Source organism: Phaethon lepturus, unplaced genomic scaffold (assembly GCF_000687285.1).
Source record: "Phaethon lepturus isolate BGI_N335 unplaced genomic scaffold, ASM68728v1 scaffold7337, whole genome shotgun sequence".
In the NCBI taxonomy this organism is placed as follows: Eukaryota; Metazoa; Chordata; class Aves; order Phaethontiformes; family Phaethontidae; genus Phaethon; species Phaethon lepturus.
Window position 1 is genome coordinate 1 of NW_010549731.1, and position 20,975 is coordinate 20,975.

The following is a 20,975-nucleotide window of genomic DNA, read 5'->3' on the forward strand; positions in this document are numbered from 1 at the left end:
CCTGTGAGCACTCTCAAGACGAACCAGTCCATAATCTTCCCCATGTTAGATTTACAAATAATCTTCCCATATGTTAGATTTACATCTAACATAGTTATACTCTACACCATTGTTTTTCTTATGTTTTCAGAAAAAATACAAAATGTTAAAGGAGGCTGTTTTAGTTCCAAACCTGACAAATATTCAGCTCAGACAAACTATTACGTGAGCATTCCCAAAACATTCACTGATATTACTTGAACGCAGAAATTTAACCTATGAAATGTAAATATTTGCAGGCTGTCAAGGGAAAGGTCTGCGTTCATGTTTAAGTTTTCACGATATTCTTACTCCTGTATCTTACTTATAGATCTATATTTATTACTTATTTTAGAAAAAGTACTATGTAGTACTTATTCTCACAACATATATTGTTATACAACCTGTCACAAAAAACATGTCAGTCTGCAAGAACATCTGAATCAAGTGACTGCGAAACTAGTCTGAAAGATTTTGGATCAGTCTGAAATACTTACTGTTGCTGGGGAGGCCCGCGTTGTATGAGTCACTGAATGACCAGAATTTTCCATTGAATTGCCAATCAGATAGGTCCCTCCTGAGCTGCTAATCAGTTGTCCTCCTGTGACACCCATCTGAATCCCTCCAGTGCCCACCATGCTATGAGATGAGACCACTGTTGTCACCTGTGCAGAACTTCCTTGAGTATCAAAATAATTTCCCCCAGTGTTTTGGCTGTACATCTGGGTTTCTGTGTAAGGATAAGTTGTTGATCGGCTTCAAGAAAAGAAAACAAAAGGAAAAGATATTATTTATATTGTTCCTTTAGCTGAGGGAAATGTTATAATTCTAGAAATCTAAGTACAATAGTTATAACCAAATCAAATAAGATTGGCAAACAATCCCTGCCTCCTGGGAGAATAATTTAATTTATTATGTTAAGAAACATTTAATCAAGTCAAAACACTAAATACCAAATTCAGTGATAACGTTAAACCAAGTATCCACCAAGCCTTACATAAAAATTTGTCAGTCTTATGTGAAGAGGAGGAGAGAAGGGAAGTATGACAAAAATTGAGGAGACAGACAGAAAGAGATCATCCAATTATTAATATATTACAAAGCAATTTATAAAGCTCCATCTGTTTTAACTTCTTTTAATCTGACAATAAAATTTTGAATTTTAGTCAGACATTAAATATTTTGCATACGGTACATGTTGCAAAATTGCAAACAATTCATACAAATGTCAACTAAGAGAGTCCAGTGTTCAATAGTCCTATGTTATATATTGTTTTTAAATTCATTAAAGTTCTTGGCTGAAGCTTGCAATCAGAATTCACTGGTATTTGGGGAAATGCAGTTATTTTTACAGAGTGGATTCAAAATTGGACACAAATTCATGTTATGATGAAAAAACTGCATTTGAGAAGTAAAACCAGAACAGAACAAAGACTTGTAAAAAGGTCACAAAGGTGAACGAAGTTAAAAGTATGCAATAGCAACATTTTTGAAATCACTTTCAACTATAAAACATTCATGCCTTATTAATCAGTTTACACTAACAAACTATTTAGCTACTGAAATATTCTATCATATGTTTCACGTTCTTAACTTATTTTGAATCATTACCCCTTATAGGTTAATACATTTATAGATTTGAATATTTATTTGTTCCTATGTACTAAATTTGAATTTCAAATTAAAATATTTCAAAATTGTTAACTAAACAGCATGTATTATTTCAAAGGTCAGATTCCTCATTTTGGGAAAGTCTATTTGGAAATTTTATCCTGTATTTGGAAATTTTATCCTGTTTCGTGACTGCCAAGCTTTGTATCTTGGCAAGCATGATAATAGAAATGTCAAAAGGTAAAAATCAGTCAGTTTATCCAACCATTAATTTTCTTATTTAGTATATTTTCATGCTTAAGAAATGCTGTCATATTGCCTGTAGTCAACAGGCAACATCATTTTGAAATTCAAAGTTCTCCGTTAACTTGGAGTTGCACAGTAGCCAAAATAAATAAATTTTACATGTATTTTAGAGTATGATTCAGAGAAAACAGAGATGACAAATCTCTGCTTAAGTCTCCAGTTTGCTCAGTATAATCAAACAAGACATGAAATCATGTAACACCATGCAACTAAATGAGTTCAACAAAAAAATTCAGACACTTTTGTCTAAAAAATACAACAAGAAGAAGCAGCAGCATCCACATTTTATGCAGTAAATCATTGATTAATAGACCAATCCAGGAACTTGAAGTCAGGTGCCTTTTTCTTCCCCTTTATCTAGCCAGGGATTAGTTTCTTATCAATACATAGAAAAGGTCATGGTGAGTTACAGTTTGTTTTTGTTTTTGTTTTTTTTTAAGTATGAAAATGTACACAAGATTAATTAATTAGGAAACAATGGATTCAGAGATAATGATTTCTCCTCTAGCTTCAGAAAACCATTACTTTTAAACAGCTGAAGAACATAAGGCACCTTATCAACAATCGAAGTCAGAACTTTTGTTGTATTAACTATGGCTACAATAGTTTCTCTCTCCTCTTCAGACACTTTCAGAAACTCCAAAACTTTAGTTTTAAAATCCTAAATGTTTCATAAGCCTCATACTACATTATTTAGTCTCACCCCTCTGTAAGCTACTGAAACATTTTCCTTTTTATTTTTAGTATTTCAAAAGCCTCAAGATCAGCTGCAACAAATTTGAAGTTGATCTAAAAGAAATGCCTTGCAATCTGCTGAAAACAAAGCAAATTAGCTCATTTAGGGACTAATGCTCACATGGACAGTTAATCTATTAACATTTCTTTTGGATAGTTAACATCAGTTGATGTTTGCATTGTAATAACCTATATATGTGTTTAGGTACCGCGCAGGTCCCAAATCATCTGTTTTATCAAGCCAACGTATCATTGTGATACCTTGTGATATCATCGTGCTATTGCTTATCTTGTGATAAGCAGGACAATCACTAGCAGAGTTGGTGTTGCATCTGTGTGAGCAATGCTATGCAGCAGAGGACAATTTAGGAAAATGTAGCTATGTAAGAGAAAAGAAAGACTTGGTATAGATATAAGATACCAGTTAGGAAAGAAATGAAAGGATAATGCCATTGTTGACAGTAGAAATGGACACAGCTAGAGGAAAAATGACTGTCCAGAAAATGTGTGGAGAACAAATCTCACTTGCAAGTGGAATTGAAGAGGCAGTTCTTTGAAGCAATGCAAACCCCAGATATCAAAATTTCACAGGAATATTAAGTCACAGACTTGGTATGGAATAGGGAGAGAAAAACAAATGCTTATTTGCTTTTATCTTGTTTAGTTTATGTATATCATGTATAGTCGCTAAATAAGGACGGATTCTTTCAGAACACCTACTTCTGTAGGTGCTTGTAACTGTATTCCATATCAATGGATCAAGAGCAATCACTGGGGTACACCAATGGGTCACATTCCAAGATAAACACATTCCTCCCTTTGTTCCAACAACCAGCAGGTTCTTCTAGAACATCTGATTATTGGAGATCATTAAGCAAATCTTTAGCAATAAAGATCAACAGGTTAGTTAGTAGTGAGATAAACCCATTATTATTAATATGCAATAATAATTGCAACTTAGCAAAGAGCCTTTTAGCTTAACCAAAATACAAACTAATTCATCTGGAAATTAAAATACAGCTGGAAGAGATGATGTTTTGGAAAGCAGTGAGTGACTCAAAGGTCACTGCATATGGTAACATACAATACTTTCTCAAATAATCTGACATATATGATATAGTCAGTTCCTTCCCATTGCAAAGGTTGTAAAAGCACTCCTAGCTCTTTTATCCTTCAACAGTTGCATACAAAGATTATCTAGGGACTAACCTCAGTGCCACTGAAGTCTTCTGGATCTTTATGAGAACATCTTGGTCATATACTGTGGCTTGAGATAGGAGCTATTAGATTCTGTTGCCTACCTTCTATCAAAGCACTGAAATTCAGTGTTTACTAGAATGTGGCATTAGAAAGTTCATCGGAGTTACTAAGAAGTTTGAAGTCCAAGTAGTTAGGCTGCAGAATCATAGTTTCCAGAAGGCTGTGAAAACTAGATGGTGTTTACCCCAAGAGCAAGTCACACAAAGTCAGACACTGCATGAATTCAATTTAGATTAAGCAAGCCCAGAACATGCGTCCAGTGTTGAGAACCCACAACTGGAAATTAATGAGACCTGCACGAGTTGGACTAGGATTGCAAGCTACAGTAGCTCAAGGCATCACCTATTATGCCTTACTGCTTTCATACATTTTATAATGATTTGCAAAATATAATGCTAGAAATAAAACACATGCAGTTGTGATATAAAGTTAATAGAATTACATTTTTTAGCACATGAAAACAGAAAATAACTAATTTCTAAGTTCACTAAGCCCCAGCACTACCACAGAAATCAAGTGCAATGTCTTGCACTATGTTACAGGCATGAACATAATGTTACTGAGCTTAACTTTCAGAGACACTTTTGTCTCTTCAAAGACACTGACACTTTGAAGAAAGGAGACAAAAACAATGTCACAGAAAGAGTAAACCTTGCTGTTGTCCTCCCTCAGTTTTCAGTGTGCACATGTACACATGGGAAATCATTTATTCCCAGCTGCGCCTATGATTTGGTTCTATGTAAATGTCAAGAATCTTATCTATTGACCACTATAAATCAGTGTTCCTGCCACCCCATCATGTCTCAGTAATTTACAAAAGCTGATCATGGCCCCAAATTTTTTCTGATCAAGTAGTTGATGGTACAGACTTACCTTTCCCATATTTTTATTTGCCTAGAAAACATCACCTACAGACTTACGCTGGTTTTATTCATGTCTTAGAAATGTCGGCTTTGATGAAAGATTTTTCCATTACTCTGTGTTTTAGTGGGGAAAAAACCCTACAAACCAAACAGATTTATTTCCTTTTCCAGGAATTGACAAATACAGTGTGTCTTTAAATAAAAATTCTCAAATCAGGTTAGAAGTACAAACAAGTTAACTCAAGTGCAGCTTGTGTTTGTTTTAAATTAGGTTTTAACTTTAAATTCCATTCCAGTAACTTCTGTGTCCTGCAAAATAAGTAATTAACTACTGAATTCTTATCACTAGCTGTAGGTACTGACTTGGAAAATTTAAGTCTTGGGTAAAATGCACATAAATCTACTTTTTTACTTGAAGATGTATACCTTTTATACTGTAACTTGAAATAAATACCAGCATCCCTTCACAATGTCTGCACAAGAACAGCATTTTAATTCCAGCAAGAAAACCACTCAGTGTCAATTTTGCTCTTTTCTAATTCAATTCTAATTCAAACAAAAAAGTAACGTAATAATTACTGTCTTACTCATCAAATAATAGCCTCAGAATTCTCTTGTGGGTTTTGGTATGGACTACCTCCATAGTTTAGCAGGCAGGCATGTAAGTATTTTTTCACTGTTAGCTCTGTAATGAAAGTTAGCCTTTTATGGTACATAGTTAACTAAGGTATTTCCTGCAATCTAAATATGATAAACACTAGATAAAAATCAATATTTCAAGATACACTATTATTTATATGCAGAGTAGCTATATGCTCATGATAATGCTATGGTATTGCAATATGGTAGAAAACCTCCATTCATAAAAGCCAAGAAAGTATTTCACACCAGAACAATATCCTCAAACTCCTTTAAGATATTACTATAATCCTGTGGTCCTAAAGCTGATAGTGAGCTTCACAGGAACTAGAAAGAACAGAATCCTTTATCTAACACTGAGGGAAGGTCTTATCACAATTAATGCATTGCTACAGCCTCTGGAGGTAGTGTATCATAAGCAATAGGAAGAAGGGTAAGTGCCATATACCCTAATACTGACAGAACAGAACATGATACAGTAGTTGAATAATAACAGAGAGGGCTAAATCATCTGTCTCACCCTGTCTCATACAACCTCCTGTCCCCTCACAAAAAAATCTGCTCCTATAACCAGAATATTGATTCAGGGCTTTTTAATAACAGATCAAATCCCAATGAAGCAATAACCTTCTTCCACAAACTCCTCAATTGATCTAAAGACAGAGATGTAAGAACTGGTAGGATAGTAAGTCATCGCTTCCTTCCACCAATCCCCCTTTATCAAATAAAACTGCTAAAACCAAAGACCAAAACCACACTATGAAAGAACAATTAATGCATCTATACCCAGAGAACAAAAATTCAAAGTAAGCAATTTCCTCTGATAGTGAATAGCTGATATGCTTTATGCATATACATGTTCTCTATACAGACAACTTAAAATATCAGAAAAAGCTTTATAAAAATGTACCAAAATAGAATACATTATTCTATATAAAGAAATTCTTATTTGTCACGTTTAAAAATTAAAGTAAATGTTACTAAAAAGCATTCATTATCAATAAAAAAAGAACTGAGATCTTCAACACTCAGTCCAAGATCTTTTTCCACACGGAAATAAAGCAATAAAAGCACACACAATGCAAAACTGCAGGAAAACCCTCTAAACCAAGGGACACAGTAGATGAAAACAGAGGAGAAATCTTATAAATTATATTGTCAGGACCTGTAAGCTAGATAGATAAGGGAACCTTAGTTACAGACATCTAAAAATTCTGATGAAGTACTCCAGACCTATAGTCCAAGAAATATGGTATTGCCACTGTTAGAAATATGTCACAGGGTTTGTACTAAATCTGCAAGACCTCAAGACTTGGGCTTGTCAAGCTTCCTTTGTCTAGACTTGTCTGTCTAGAGCTAGCCTAGAGCTTTGTTCTAGCTTAGCTGTAACAGTAATTGTCAAACAATCAGATAAATGTTACTATTTCCACTTTAGCTTAGCTTTTCATGATTGTGTTGCATAAAAACGCTGATGCACTGCTCTTAGAGGCAGTAATATTAAATAGCTATTCTACGTGGAATAAACAATTCATGACCCTAGATTAAAAATGTAGCAAAGAGGATCAATGAGCAAACAATATTCAAGAACTATCTAGCAAATGTAAAACACACCATATATAGTAAATTCAGATGTAATACAGAAATGGAAACCGATGAAGAATGAATAAGGTGTGAACTGTGCTAGAAAACATAGTAAAAATAGCTGCAAGTGGACCCAGTGTGAGCAGAGAGCCTACACCATTCTCCAGGCATAACACCTGTGATAGTGGTAACTTGCTGTAACCCTTTCTCAGATGAAAGACACTGATATTAGTATGCAAAGGGGTAGTAAAAAGGCAAGCACAATGCCAGAGAAAAAGGGATGGATACTAGGAAGGAGTAGGAAGATAACAACTTTAAAAAGTTTAAATTTATTATATTTAATAACTGCATTGATAATAATTCCTTGATTTGACAGCTAAGACTACAAGTGGCGTAATAATAAATTCTTGGGTTTGCATACAAGGTGTGTGCTGCCAAACAAAACACACAAATTGTAGTACAACAAATTGCTGAAGAATGTGGTTTGGATGCAACAGCAATGTCAATTCTTGGACAACTCCAGCAATTAAAACCCTCATTGCCACACCATAATTACCAAGTAAATGGCTACATTTGATTAATACATTACAATTTATGTAAGAAGAAAGCTCATGTCAAGTATAGGGGATTCACTTGGCTTCGTAATACAGGTGCAGCCGTAATATTCTTTATCTGTTCTAAACTGCCAGGTATGCCTGTACATGTCATAACAACAACAATGCATTTGTTTCAGGATAAAGTGACACACTTGACAAGCAAAATTGTTATTAACCAGACACAAATGTAGATAACATAATTCAAATATTCTCATATTATACAATGTAGGTGACAACTTGTAGGTTACACCTCTTGTATTATTATTATTATGCCTCCCATTATAATAAAACCAAATAACTTTCAACTGTAAACCAATCATGATATAAAATGCATGGGAAGAATTGCGTTATAAGAGTACAACAGTTACATTTGACAAAGACAGTGAAACCTAACAAACTTCTTATGTTTTGAATCAAATCTCCTCATATATATTCTGTGTCCTTTGTTGCTATCATATATGGGCTTAAATCAATGCTAGCTTGCAAGTGCTTTACTTTGAACTAAAAAATAATTCTTTCATCAGATATGATGTAATATTTGTTCCAGAGATGTCTGTACACTGAATTAATGTCTTCACCCTAACTAAGGGTTGCAGACTTCTTATTGTATTTGTTAGAGCAGTACTGTCACTTGATAGATTATGGAAGCATCCTATATCTGATTTTAAGTTAGAATTAAGATTCTGATTTAGCATGGTCATAAAATAAATCAAACATATAATCATAGGAAGACAACCCAAAACACAAACCAGTGATCACTCTAGTCAATCACATAATTTACAAACTAATCCTATTTTCTGAAAGTGAAACAGACAATTTCTGGAGTGGGAGTAACAGGACAAAGTAACTGTAACACAATTCTGTGAATCTGTCAGGATACACAAGGCTCATCTTTCACAGATTTCAGTATGAAGAATAGAAAAAGATGAACTGCAATCTGAACATTTTCCTAAATATTTTAGCACAAGAGAAGCTGGCCTCTGTGTTTTCTGTCACAGCAGAACTCACAGTCTATGCCAGCTTTGTTTAGGAATATGGTAAGTTTTTTGTTCACTTCCAAAAATTCTGAAATGTCACTCCCACATTGATACAGCTCTGAACAAGGTAATCCAGCAGCAAAACAAGAAGAGAAACAAATGTAATTTTTTTCAAAATATAGAACTTAGGTAATGAGAAAAACAATTCTTTAATCTCTGAAGGCAGCTGTCAACCTAGAGCCCCACTGTCCTTCACCTATCAAATAAATGGCATTGTAACATGTAACACATATGTTCAATAACTTTAATTTACATCAATGACATTTTTCCATTCTTAATCTAGAGTACAGAAGTATATGGCAAAACATGTTTCACAATATATAGTCTTTAAAAATTCTGAGTAGTGATGCAGGCTGGTCCCACCCTCTATGAATGAAAGCATAATCTGTAGAAAGGTTAATCTTCTTAAAAGCACTGAACAACAAATTGGCTGTTCACAATGTTGTTCACAACAACATGGGTAAATTCTTCTGCTGTAGGAAGGGAAGACAACCTGGATTAGGCTCACCTGCTAAGGACAGCTTTCTTTCTGTGTTAAGGAAGTCTTTTATATCCCACTGACTGTGCAGAAACTGACAAAGGGATTCAGATATAGAAACACAATAAAATCATGGAAACCTGAAGTTTCAAACAAAGAAGTCAGTAACATTTGATTCAGTTTTTTCCAGGGACTGTAAGCAGTCATGCCGTACGCATGTCATACACTGCCAAAAGAGCACATGCCAACAGCTCACATAAGAATTTACAAGTGATAAATGAAAAGAGAATCTTGAAAAACCTATTTAAGAATGACCTTTGGAGGTTAACAGTGGACTATCGTGGTTGCATGAAATCATTCTGATGCTGAGCGCTGCTCTATGGGACATGCTAGAACTCCAGTATGCACTGTATTCAAAGGCAGCCAAATGATAATGCTACAGCTAATACCTCTAACATGTTCTTCTCAACCCCTTTGGCAGCAGAGTGCAGGCCACAGTTTGTTTTCTCTTGGAGGGGCATCCAGTACACCTGGAACCACTCAAATATTAGTGTGGAAACACAGTCCTAATTATTTGCCATGCCCCCTTTTTTGCTGTACATGTTAAAGACCAATTTTGTCTTTTGCAGTTATGTATGGGATACATACTGTATGTATGGGATATACCTTTGGTCAGCTAGGGTCAGCTGTCTCAGTTGTGTCCCCTCCCAACTTCTTGTGCACCCCCAGCCTACTTGCTGGTGGGGTGGTGTGAGAAGAAAAGGCCTTGATGCTGTGCAATCACTGCTCAGCAAGAACTAAAACTTCCCTGTATTAGCAACACTGTTTTTGGCACAGATCCAAAATATAGCCCCATACCAGCTACTATAAAGAAAAGTAACTACCCCAGTCAAAACCAGTATAACCAGGGAAGTCTAATGCATACTTAAGATACATTGTTTAGGATTTACAAGTGAGAAGAAAATAGACAAGACAGTATCTGAAAAATTAATTAAGCAAAGTATGCTAATACAGATGACCAAATCTGCTAGTGTTAACATCAGAAGTCTCTGATCCAAACAGTATTGCTCTTTTGAATCACTTTTGGATTACTTTCAACAAGTAAGTACCTGCAGACAATAAAGCAGCTTTCTAAACCTTATTTCTTCCTAAAGCCAGTAACACAGCAAAAATGGCAAAAGGTAGGTAAATGAAAAAAAGAGGCAGAGAAAGTCCGTTCCAAGGAACATGATCTCACTTTGATGTTAGTGCCAAATTGAAAGCTGGTGCTGCTCCAAGTCAGGGATTAGACTAGGTAACCTCCAGAGGTCACATCAAACCTAGATTATTCTTTCTACGTTTCAAATGTATATTGGAGAAAAGAACTTGGTGATGGAAAAGCATGTTCAGGGAAGGAGGAAATTCAAAATAATGTGCAGAAAAGACATCTACAGAAGCAGCAAAAGGAGACTCTCCTAATTCCTCTGGAAAAAATACTTATCTCATTTTATTAAACACAGGAATGAAGTTACATTACTACTTTCTTTAAATAGTAACTACAGCTGCTGCACCTTTCTATGCATTTGCCACTAGGATTGCAGCCAGGAAGACAGAAGGCCCTGCCTTCTGTCCTGAGGACAGAAGTTCCACAGTACATCCTATGGACAGAACTTACCCATAAACTGAAACTTTTTCAAACAATACTATGCTGTATATGTAAATTCATGTGAGTCCAACTAGAACAATCACAAGAATTCTACTTACAGAATTGTGCCTTAGTAAAAACTGTATGAATTCAGCTTTTCATCCAAGAAAATATTTTGACAATAAAAGAGCTTTGACTGAATAATTTTTCTTTCCAACTTAAAACACACTAGTTGGTAGAATCTAACTGAAAATACATAGTTAACTTCACATTTTAATAAACATTCAAATTCCAATCATTTGCCAACTTACATAGCTCCATTAGTGTAGACTGTGTCACTTCCCTCCACATACTGAACCTGGGCTGGGTAGACATGCTGCACCTGTTGCACAGTCTGCACTTGCTGTACCTGAAAACAAGAACACCAGAAATTTGAGATATTGTAAAGAAGGACCGATGCTTCAGTGCACCTAATGGCTTCTAAACAATATGAGGTATCTCTGTTCTCATAATTACTGAAGGTATGTCACAGCAATAGCAAAGAAAGTTACTGTTCTAGAATATTTGTGCTGTTAAGTCTGGTAAATGGAGCCCTAACATTGAAGATGCAAGCCCATGAAGCAATACATACCATCAGTGCCAAAGACAAAACTAATTGGAAAGTATAGTAAGGATGAAATGATGCATAACTTTGCACCAAGCTGACAAATTACATTTACTATGGAAGATGGTATCATTTGGCCACATGTATGCCTTTTCTTATTCCATTTCAGTCCTGAATAGCGCCTTAAAATCACAGCTCAAGTGTGTTGCAGTAAGTTTAGAAATAAAGGTTGTCATTAAGATGGTTTAATTCTTGTTTAATTGGAGTTGAACTACAGTGATATGAGCTTTTTTCTCAGCAATGCTTTGGCCCGATGTACAATTATGGCTCAAAACCTCCCGTCTGAGTAACCCCTTTCCTGGAATATCATCAGCTATAACACACTCTGATGCAACGCAGTTTTACATCAATGAGCTAAACAACAAGAGATAGTAAGGGATGGATTATCGTCACATATATTGCTGAGACAGCATGCCTGTTTTGTAAAAGCACACAAAGTCACAAATTAATTCCTTTGATTCATATACTATGTAGGGAAGCTCCAGGTTATGCAAATTTCCTCCCTATGTTTTGTCTTCTGCCTCAGCAAAGATTAAGAATTCCATATTTTACACCTGCCATCATTTAGAGAAGCTGTATTTTGGTTCAAGAGCCGTCCAGAATCTAAAAGATGCAAAAGGACTTAAGAGATTTCACAGACTGACATAATTTTACGCAAGGAACTGAATCAAGAAAGCGACAATGCACATACTTAGTAAATAGATTTAACAAACTACTTTTAACTGACCATTATTTTTCTCAGATATTTTGTTATGAAGCAACTTCAGCCTGATCAGTTGGTCCTAAGGCTTGCAAACACCATAATCCCAGATGAATCTGGGTTTCATGCATTTGGTGGATCATGTCCAAGAGCTCTTTGAGAAGACCCTAGTTTAATAACTTCAGCTCTGCTGTGTTTTTAAAAGTTCTGTAAATAAGCATGTTTTCCTTAATCTTTTATAGTATTGACTCAGACTGTGAAAGGAAAATTAAGATTTTCACAGAAACCTCCCCTTGAGGTTGACATTAAAACCCAAATTCTGAAAAAAACAAAACACCCAAGCTTTTGAATGCAGCTTTATTAGCATGAAAGAAAAGCAGATGTTTATGTTCATTAACAGCAATAAAACAAAACATGATGATTAAAATATCTATTAAAATCCAAAGTCTTCTGATTTCCCACAAGTCATTACATAAATTGACAAATATATCTGAAATTCAATTTCTCAACTTCAAAAACTGTATTTTAAAGATGTTTTCTAATTATTACAGTAAAGCTGTGTACATTTCCTATCCTAATAATATTTAGTTATTTAACAGAAAGATTCAGTTCCCAAAGTCAACACAAAAAACTCCAAATTACGCCTTTTACTAGGCTTTAGAACAATTTTTTTAATTAAAAAAAACCAAAATAGCTGTATTGTGCAAACATATTTTTAAAGAACTAAACTACTTCTATTTCTACCACCTTTGACTTCATTACTTAAATTAACTAAAATCATAATTTTATAGAACGCACTTGATCCAAATCCACTATAAGGAAGTCATGCCTGTAAGCCCGCTATGAGTCAGTGCCTCTCAATATTCAAATTTTCCGATCTGTGACAAAACTATCTACTCATGCAATAATTGGCTAAAATGTATACGTGCTTTACTGTGAAACATATATGCAACATATTATGATAGTTTTTAAGTTTGTCTATAAGAGTATTTCCTCCTCTTGGGTGATTAAAGTTCTACAAACTTTAATCAACAGGAAAAGGACAGTCATTGATCAGTCTATTACAGAGCACCAAACTGATCTACTTAACCTATACAGTGAGAAAACATCTTGAAAGCAGGCTTTGTTCTTAAAACCAGTAATTTGTCACCTGCCATGTAATGTATATGCTCCATTTTCTGCCCCAGGAGTACGGCTAGGGAATCACTGTGGAAATAATGCTGTTGTCAGTATGAATTCCATGTTCTTGCCCAACCTCTCCCAAAATGCACTTTGTTCCTTATTCACACACACTGGATATGGCTTACTCCCTATTAAAAACCCCCACACTATTTTTCTATTAAAGGAAATGTGATTTTCCCCCTGCAACTTGCATACAGATAAAATGGAACTCGACAGTATGTACAAACACAACATTAAAAACTTCCTATTAGTAACTGCAGGTCACATTCCCTTTCTATATAAGGCACTACATTCTTCCACTATTCTTGGATACCAGCTGCCACCATTTCAAAAACGGTAGATTCGGCATAGTGCAAGACCTTTACCATCGAACTGAGAGGACACTGCAAGGACAAAGTGGTATAGAGTGTATCAAAGCTCAGCGTCTACTGGACAGCAAATTGAAAAATTCCAAAATATCTTCATTTTCTAATTTGAAACAACAAAAAAATAATTTACCATAAAACAAAATTATCAAAAAATGTTTAAATCAAAATTTTCATTAATTTCAAATGTTCATCAATTTTTATAAATTCTTTATTAGCCTAATATGTACTACTACTAGAAATGTCATGACTGTTTATGCAAATAAAGTAACTTACTTCTTAAATCAACATTTAAGAACGTATGCACTACAGTGCTATTAAAACATCTTACCTACTTTTGTAGATAAAAATGTTTTTCTTTTAAATTTTAACAATTAAGTTCAATATAAAAGGGCCATTGAATTAGGTTAATTTTTTTCCAATACAGTAATTAAAAAAGACGGTTTATAAAAAAAGTTATTTTGCTTCATCTTCTCTGAAACTCAGCACTGCTATGGTTAAATTGGTTATGGTGCCCAAGGAAGCTTTATTCACTACATTGTATTGCAATGTACGTAACAACCTTAAGGTAGAGCTAGAGGTAAATATTTTTCCTGCCAAGCAGTGACAAATAAAATAAGTGGCCTTTTGCAAGGTCTTGTATCTGAAAATTGTGCCATGCTCAAAATCTTTTTTATATGAAATCTCCAATACTAATTTTATTTCCTATTTTACTTCATTTTGGAAAAAATGTTTTAATGATAATTAAATCTACTGCCTCTGGATTTTCATTTTAATCTTCAATGACAGGAAGAAATGAAATGCATATATCTACTCTCAATAAGCACAATATTATTTGAGAAAAAGTTGATTATGAGGAAACTGAACACCACCAAAAAACAACCAACATTTTTTGTGGTAATTGTAAAAAATAACAAAAAATTTCTTGTGTTTCATTTATCATTTTCCTTGCACCTTTTATTAAGCTGTTAAAGGAATTGTATTAGCCACTTTCTTTAGTGTTTGAGGAAGAGCAGAAATTGGACATGGCAGAAAGACTATTCAACAGAGATCTAAACCTAAATGGCCTTTTTGTACTAAAAAAACATTCCAAGAATTAAATTATTTGGACTGAAAATAGAAAGCAGAATGAAATATTTATTAAAAAGTGACAGTATGCAAGTTCAAAAATTGTGTGTTCTGGAGTAGACTGGTGAGCTAATCATGGTAATTGTTATTGTCTCTCTGGAAAACAGAAAATTAACTGACTGGTATAGGAAATAATGAGTTAAGCAGGGTCAGAGAGAAGATCTTTCATTCCTCTTGCTTCAGTGATTGTAGCCTGAAATAAATAACTGGAATAGGATTAAAAGTAAGCAGCTGAAATGTTCCAGGAGAACAAGAGCGAAATGAAAAATTATTTCAATACACATGTATAATTATAATTACTAGTTGAAGGGGAAAGTAAGAAAAATAAGTTATATTCTTAAATATATGACCACACAGGAACAAATGAGGGACTAAGTTATATTGTATCTATGAGAGTTTGTCAACAAAAATAAAGTGCAAAAAAGCATGAAATGCAGAAATTATACTGAAGCATATAAACAAAATTTAAGAAAGAATTTTGACTTCCAGTTTAAAATGCTTAAGTTCAAAGTACTACTAAGAAAAGAGTAGAACAATAGGGCAAAACATATAAGGATTTTTAAATTCCATTTAAAAAATAACACATAATTACCTACAGTGCCTATTGAAACAGCTTGGATGTGCATAGTTTTGTGTTCTCAGAGATAAAAATCATTTTTGTGCCTTCATTAGTCTGAATTACTTTTGGCAAGCAACACATAAATACCAGATGTTGTAATATTCTAAGCACATTTATATTTATATAATGGGTAATGTCAGTTCATGATTATGTTTTTCATATGCTAAACATGATTTTGCATTAAAAGCAATTTTGATTAGCAGAAGTCTCCATCTCCAGTTAATGACACAATGCTTTGTGAACACGAAGGCTATCGTGTATGGTGAATATGAAGAAATGCTTTACTCAACTTCTGATACATGGATATACTTTCACAAATTAAAATTATATGACTGTTTCTAGTTTTATTTCTCCAATCATTCCACATTGCATGGCATAAACTATAAAGTGAAGTTAATTTTGAATCTTTAGAAGCTTATTGCACTGTGCTAAAGAGTGCCTGTTGAAAAAGCAATGATACATTAGTGAAAAATCCCCACATCTAAGGAAACAAAAGCCTAGGAAAATTCCTCAAGCTATTAAAATGGAATTTAACTACACTCCCACCTTTTTGGTCTTACTCTTGTTGCTTTTTGCTTACATGTGGACATGTTTGTTCCCTTACCATTCCCCTCTATCCCAGCTCAATAGTGACAGCTGCTGCGCTGCATGAAACCACTTGCCACCAGTGCCACTTTTACCAGAGGGGAAGCGCTGGTTTTCATTAACAGTACATTTTTTTCCCTATTTTTGGAGCATCACAGCAGACTTATGAGCGCCACATTTATACTAGATATATGCAGATTAGGTTTTTGTTTTAGTTGAAAATATCAAAAAAGTTACTTTTAAGCAAATGGCGAAAGAGACAGCAAGCTTCTATAAAAACACAGTTGTAGGAAAAAGGATCTTACTCTACCCTTCCACTTATTCAGCTTGCTCTTCAGGACAAAAATGTTTAATTCTGAAAAAGATATCACACATTTTGTGAGCATAAATAAATCACTGATGCCATGAAAATAACCCCAAATTAATGCCTGCATGAGATGTCATTTAAGTATGGTATATATACAGGAATGGAAACATGGGAAACAAAGACCTCACTAGGATAAATTAAGTACTATACACTGCTTTAATATGAAATTAAAAAATGTATTATTCAGTAAAAAGTACTAATAAATTACTGTAAACATGACAATACAGAAGTTTCAGTTTATGCCAAATTGTTGCGTATACACAGACGCTTATGTTACAGGATATTTGAATTTAACAGAACTCAAGAAGTGCCCTATTGTTTTAGCAAAGTATATTCACAAGACAATATAATCCAAAGGTGAATATTCACATATATTTTGGATACAGCTGACATTATTTAATGTCTCTTATAAGCCACAGAAAAAAATGAAAGCATATCTTATATACTATGCACCTAAAACCTTACCTCCAACTTCCAACATTGATAATTTGAATATGCAGAAATAATAAGCCCTTCCTCTGCTATCAAAAGAATGACTTTATGAAATTACAACTCTTTCTCCTGATTTTCTTTAGGAAAATTGGTCTATTCCTATCAAATGTACATAAAACCAATATTAACTTTAGGCAAATGTGACCTATACACAGATAATTCCTCAGGGTAGATCACACCTACAATTTCCTCAACACAGTGGTTGTTTCAATGTTTTATATTCCTTTAGTTTTTTTTTAAACCCTACAATTGAAATTACCTATCACAGAATCACAGAATAATTAGAGTTGGAAAGGTCCTTTAAAAGACATCTAGTCCAACCCCCTGCAATGACCAGAGACATCTTCAACTAGAGCAGGTTGCTCAGAGCCCCGTCCAACCTGACCTTGAAGAATGTTTCCAGGGATGGGGCATCTACCACCTCTCTGGGAAACCTGTGCCAGTGCTTAACCACACTCGTTGTGAAAAATTTCTTCTTTACATCTAGTTGAAATCTATCCTCCTTTAGTTTAAAACCATTACCCCTTGTCCTATTGCTACAGGCCTTGCTAAAAAGTCTGTCCCCATCATTCTTATAAGCTCCCTTTAGGTATTGAACAGCTGCAATAAGGTCTCCCTGGAGCCTTCTCTTCTCCAGGCTGAACAACCACAACTCTCTCAGCCTGCCCTCACAGGAGAGGTGTTGCAGCCCTCTGATCATTTCTGTGGCCGTCCTCTGGACCCACTCCAACAGGTCCATGTCTTTCCTGTGCTGAGGGCTCCAGAGCTGGAGGCAGGACTCCAGGTGGGGTCTCACCAGAGCAGAGTAGAGGGGCAGAATTGCCTCCCTTGACCTGCTGGCCATGCTGCTTTGGATGCAGTCCAGGATCCAGTTGGCTTTCTAGTCTGCGAGCACACATTGCCAGCTTGTGTCCAGCCTTTTATCCACCAGTACCTCCAAGTCCTATTCATCACATTTCCTGCTGGCATACTGCATTCACATCTTCACTCTTCCTTTTCTCCTCACCACACATCCACTTCCATAATCTATCCTCTCTCTACACAAATCTCACACACACACTGTGTTTTAATCACTGCAGTACTGTCTGCACTGGATTTCCCAACATTCTTACTGCATCTTCAATCCCTACAAAATTTTGAAGAAACTCCTATTCCTTGGCTGGGCTGATCCCTTAGCTTTCCTTTCTGAAACATCATGCTGATTCCTACGGTCAGTGTTAAGAGTCAACTGGAAAAACATAGTCTGATGTCCCCACAGGGAAAAGTAGTCCAAAATACTGATGGAGTATTCAATAAAAGGGAATACTCAGGAACAGCAGTACTAGAGGAGATGTGAGGTTGATCAGGGACAGGCTTACATACTCAGGTAGTGCAACAAAAAATTCAGTTTCCTGTTCTCATTAAGGTACAAGCAAGCAAGAAAAAAATCCAATCTCCTTCTAGGCTTCTGTGTTTCGATATGAGTATCACGTTTATAAAGGACAACTGGAGTAACTTCAGAAAAGATACAGTCAGTGACAGAGTTTAATGCATTATTTATCTGGGAAAAAAAGGAGCCAATTTTATCCTAGAAGTTTTCAGAAATGTAGAAACTTTGCACAAGCAATGTTTATAAACACCAAAGCCCTTGCTCATTCTTCAGTTGCTTGTGACAAAAATAGAACAGAAACGCATAGAAGATCCTATCCTTACAGTTCAGTAAGTCCAATTATTAGAACTACAATACTATAACGTATCCTATATGCCACTAACTGGTTACCAATCTTCAATCCCTCACACTGATCAGTACTTCACATGGATAAAATTCAGTACGTAGTATTAGACCATCGTATGTATAACCTATTTGCTTAAACCAAGCAACTGTGTAGCACTACCAAATTGCCATCTTTCATCTGAAAAGCTGAAATACATGAATAACAAAGAACAAATCACATAAACTACATCTATTAAACACCTGTCATCACGAAAGAACATAAAAATCAAACAACTTATCCAGCGAGTATTTCATGAAGAAAAAATGTCTTGCACTTCACAAACTTTAGGAAAGAGTTAACTGGACAAAATCTCCTACAAGGATTAGCTAAACTCAAGTATCATGGTAGCTTCAGTTAAAACCTAACATAGTATTCAAAAGCCTCTATCCTAATCAACATTCAAGCAAAAAGAGAGAGCGCTATTTAGCAGTCTGAACTCAGGAGAACGTATTTCAAACAATTCTTGATTCATTAGTGGTGAATTCTGAGCAAACACAAAGACAAGCATTTAAATAACATTTCTAAGTCCAAATTCAATATTTTTCTGAGTATTTTTTTTAAAAACAAGCTTGCATCCTGAAACATACACGAAGATATAAGCAGAAACTATAGTAATGGAACTATGAGGCATTACAAATTGAGTCTGTACATCATGAAAAAAATGATGTGAAATGTATGAGACTGTGGAACACATATATAAAAATGCACCACCTGGAATTTTAGAACTTAAATGCTGAAGAATTTAATTTCATTTAAGGCAAAAATTTTCTGTGCTCGACTGGCACAGAAACAAATTACACTATTTTATAAACTATGACCAGTTCTCATATTATTGCTTCTGAAACTGTGAAGTCAGTTTTTGATTAAAAACAACATCAGACGTCACCCACAATATCAGTCACACGGACAGCTAATTTCTGCGTATTCCAGAAAAGTCTTGGGACAGCTGTCACAGCTTTCACATTCAGTCCTTGTTTTCTACCTCCATACTTCTCCTTTTTTCCTCCCCATTTTCTTCAGCCACCACTCCTTCCAAAGCTTGTGGGTGCTGCATAGGTGAATGACTGTCTCAGGTAACAGAGGTGTGCACTGTGCTGGCTGCTACAAAAGTCTTCTTACTTCCCTGGCAAATGCATACTGTGGATTACTTATTATCATACCACACATACTTTCATGACATAGTGCAAAGTCTGCAGTGAGTCAAGCCTAGAGATGTAAAGGACAGTGCTTTTCATTTTTACATTTGTATTGCACTTACTCAGACAATCAAATGAAAGGAGAAATTATACAGCCAATAAAATCAGAAACATATTCACTATTCATTATTTCAATGAAAAAATGTAAATATTCAGTAACATAAACTAAATTTCTGTGAGCTATTACATGAATTCCATAACAACCTCCAATTAGAATCATGTATGTGTACTACTGGTGCTTGTCAGATGCTCTAGCAAAAAGAACAGACCCTGAAAGCTTGCCTTTCTCTGGCTATTTTAATTCCAGCAAAATATAATTGATAAAAGCAGAGCAAAAGAGTTAATTTAGCAGCCTTGTACAAAATCAAGTTCTTCACCACACTGTGAAGAACCATGCTTCCCGATTATTAATATTTTTAATATTCCCCAAACTAACAGTCACCTACCTGTTGCTGAACTGGTACTTGCTGTACTACCTGCGTGGGCACTGCTGCCTGGCCAGCCACAGATGTCTGTAAAGTCACAGTTGAACCTGTATCTGATCCAGTCTCTGATGTCTGCATTGTGATCTCTGAATAAAAGATGTAAAATTAAAAGGTTAGTGCATTAATTTTTTTCTTTTGTCACTTATATTAGCACACTAATTTATTGCTTATCTCTATTTGAATCTTAAAATTAGCTAATATCAACCTTGGTATGAGCCAAAAGGTTTTTCCCCCTAGTAGCATATGAATTAGCACAAATGGGTTTTTAGCTTGCTTTATCTTAGCTATATTAATAATGTATTTTATTTACATGTACAGAAACATATCACATCTCTGCATTTTGTCACTTACAGACAAACTTAACCCAGTAAAATCAGCACCAAATCTTCTCTGAGCTTCAAAGTAACTGGTCATCATTCAACACTGTTTTTCCTCTGGCTTACTGAATTATACTAAAAACTCTATACATTCAAATTCAAAGTCAAATTTCTAATTGAATGAAGGGCTGTGATCCGCAAAGCAAACTCTGAAAAGCACTTAATGAGTCACAGTGAAGAAGCAAATTAAATAACATTCTTCAGTAGAAAGCATTAAAGCAACCACTGTAGTTAAAAATCTGAGAAAAAATTTTCAACACTAACACCACATAGAGGTCCATACGCAGTAGAAAAGTACCTAAAGATCATGGCC

The 20,975-nt window shown here is 35.0% G+C and overlaps 1 protein-coding gene across 1 annotated transcript; it reads right to left on the reverse strand.

Annotated features, from left to right (window-relative positions):
• Positions 1 to 515: 515 nt before the first annotated feature.
• Positions 516 to 20,363, reverse strand: LOC104623297 (transcription factor RFX3-like; the record flags this gene model as incomplete). The annotated part of the gene is made up of 3 exons (XM_010290346.1): positions 20,247 to 20,363; positions 11,060 to 11,157; positions 516 to 774 (listed from the first exon to the last, which is right to left on the reverse strand). Coding segments are annotated over exons 1-3 (474 nt in total), but the record flags the coding sequence as incomplete, so codon positions are not given.
• Between the last annotated feature and the right edge of the window lie 612 nt (positions 20,364 to 20,975).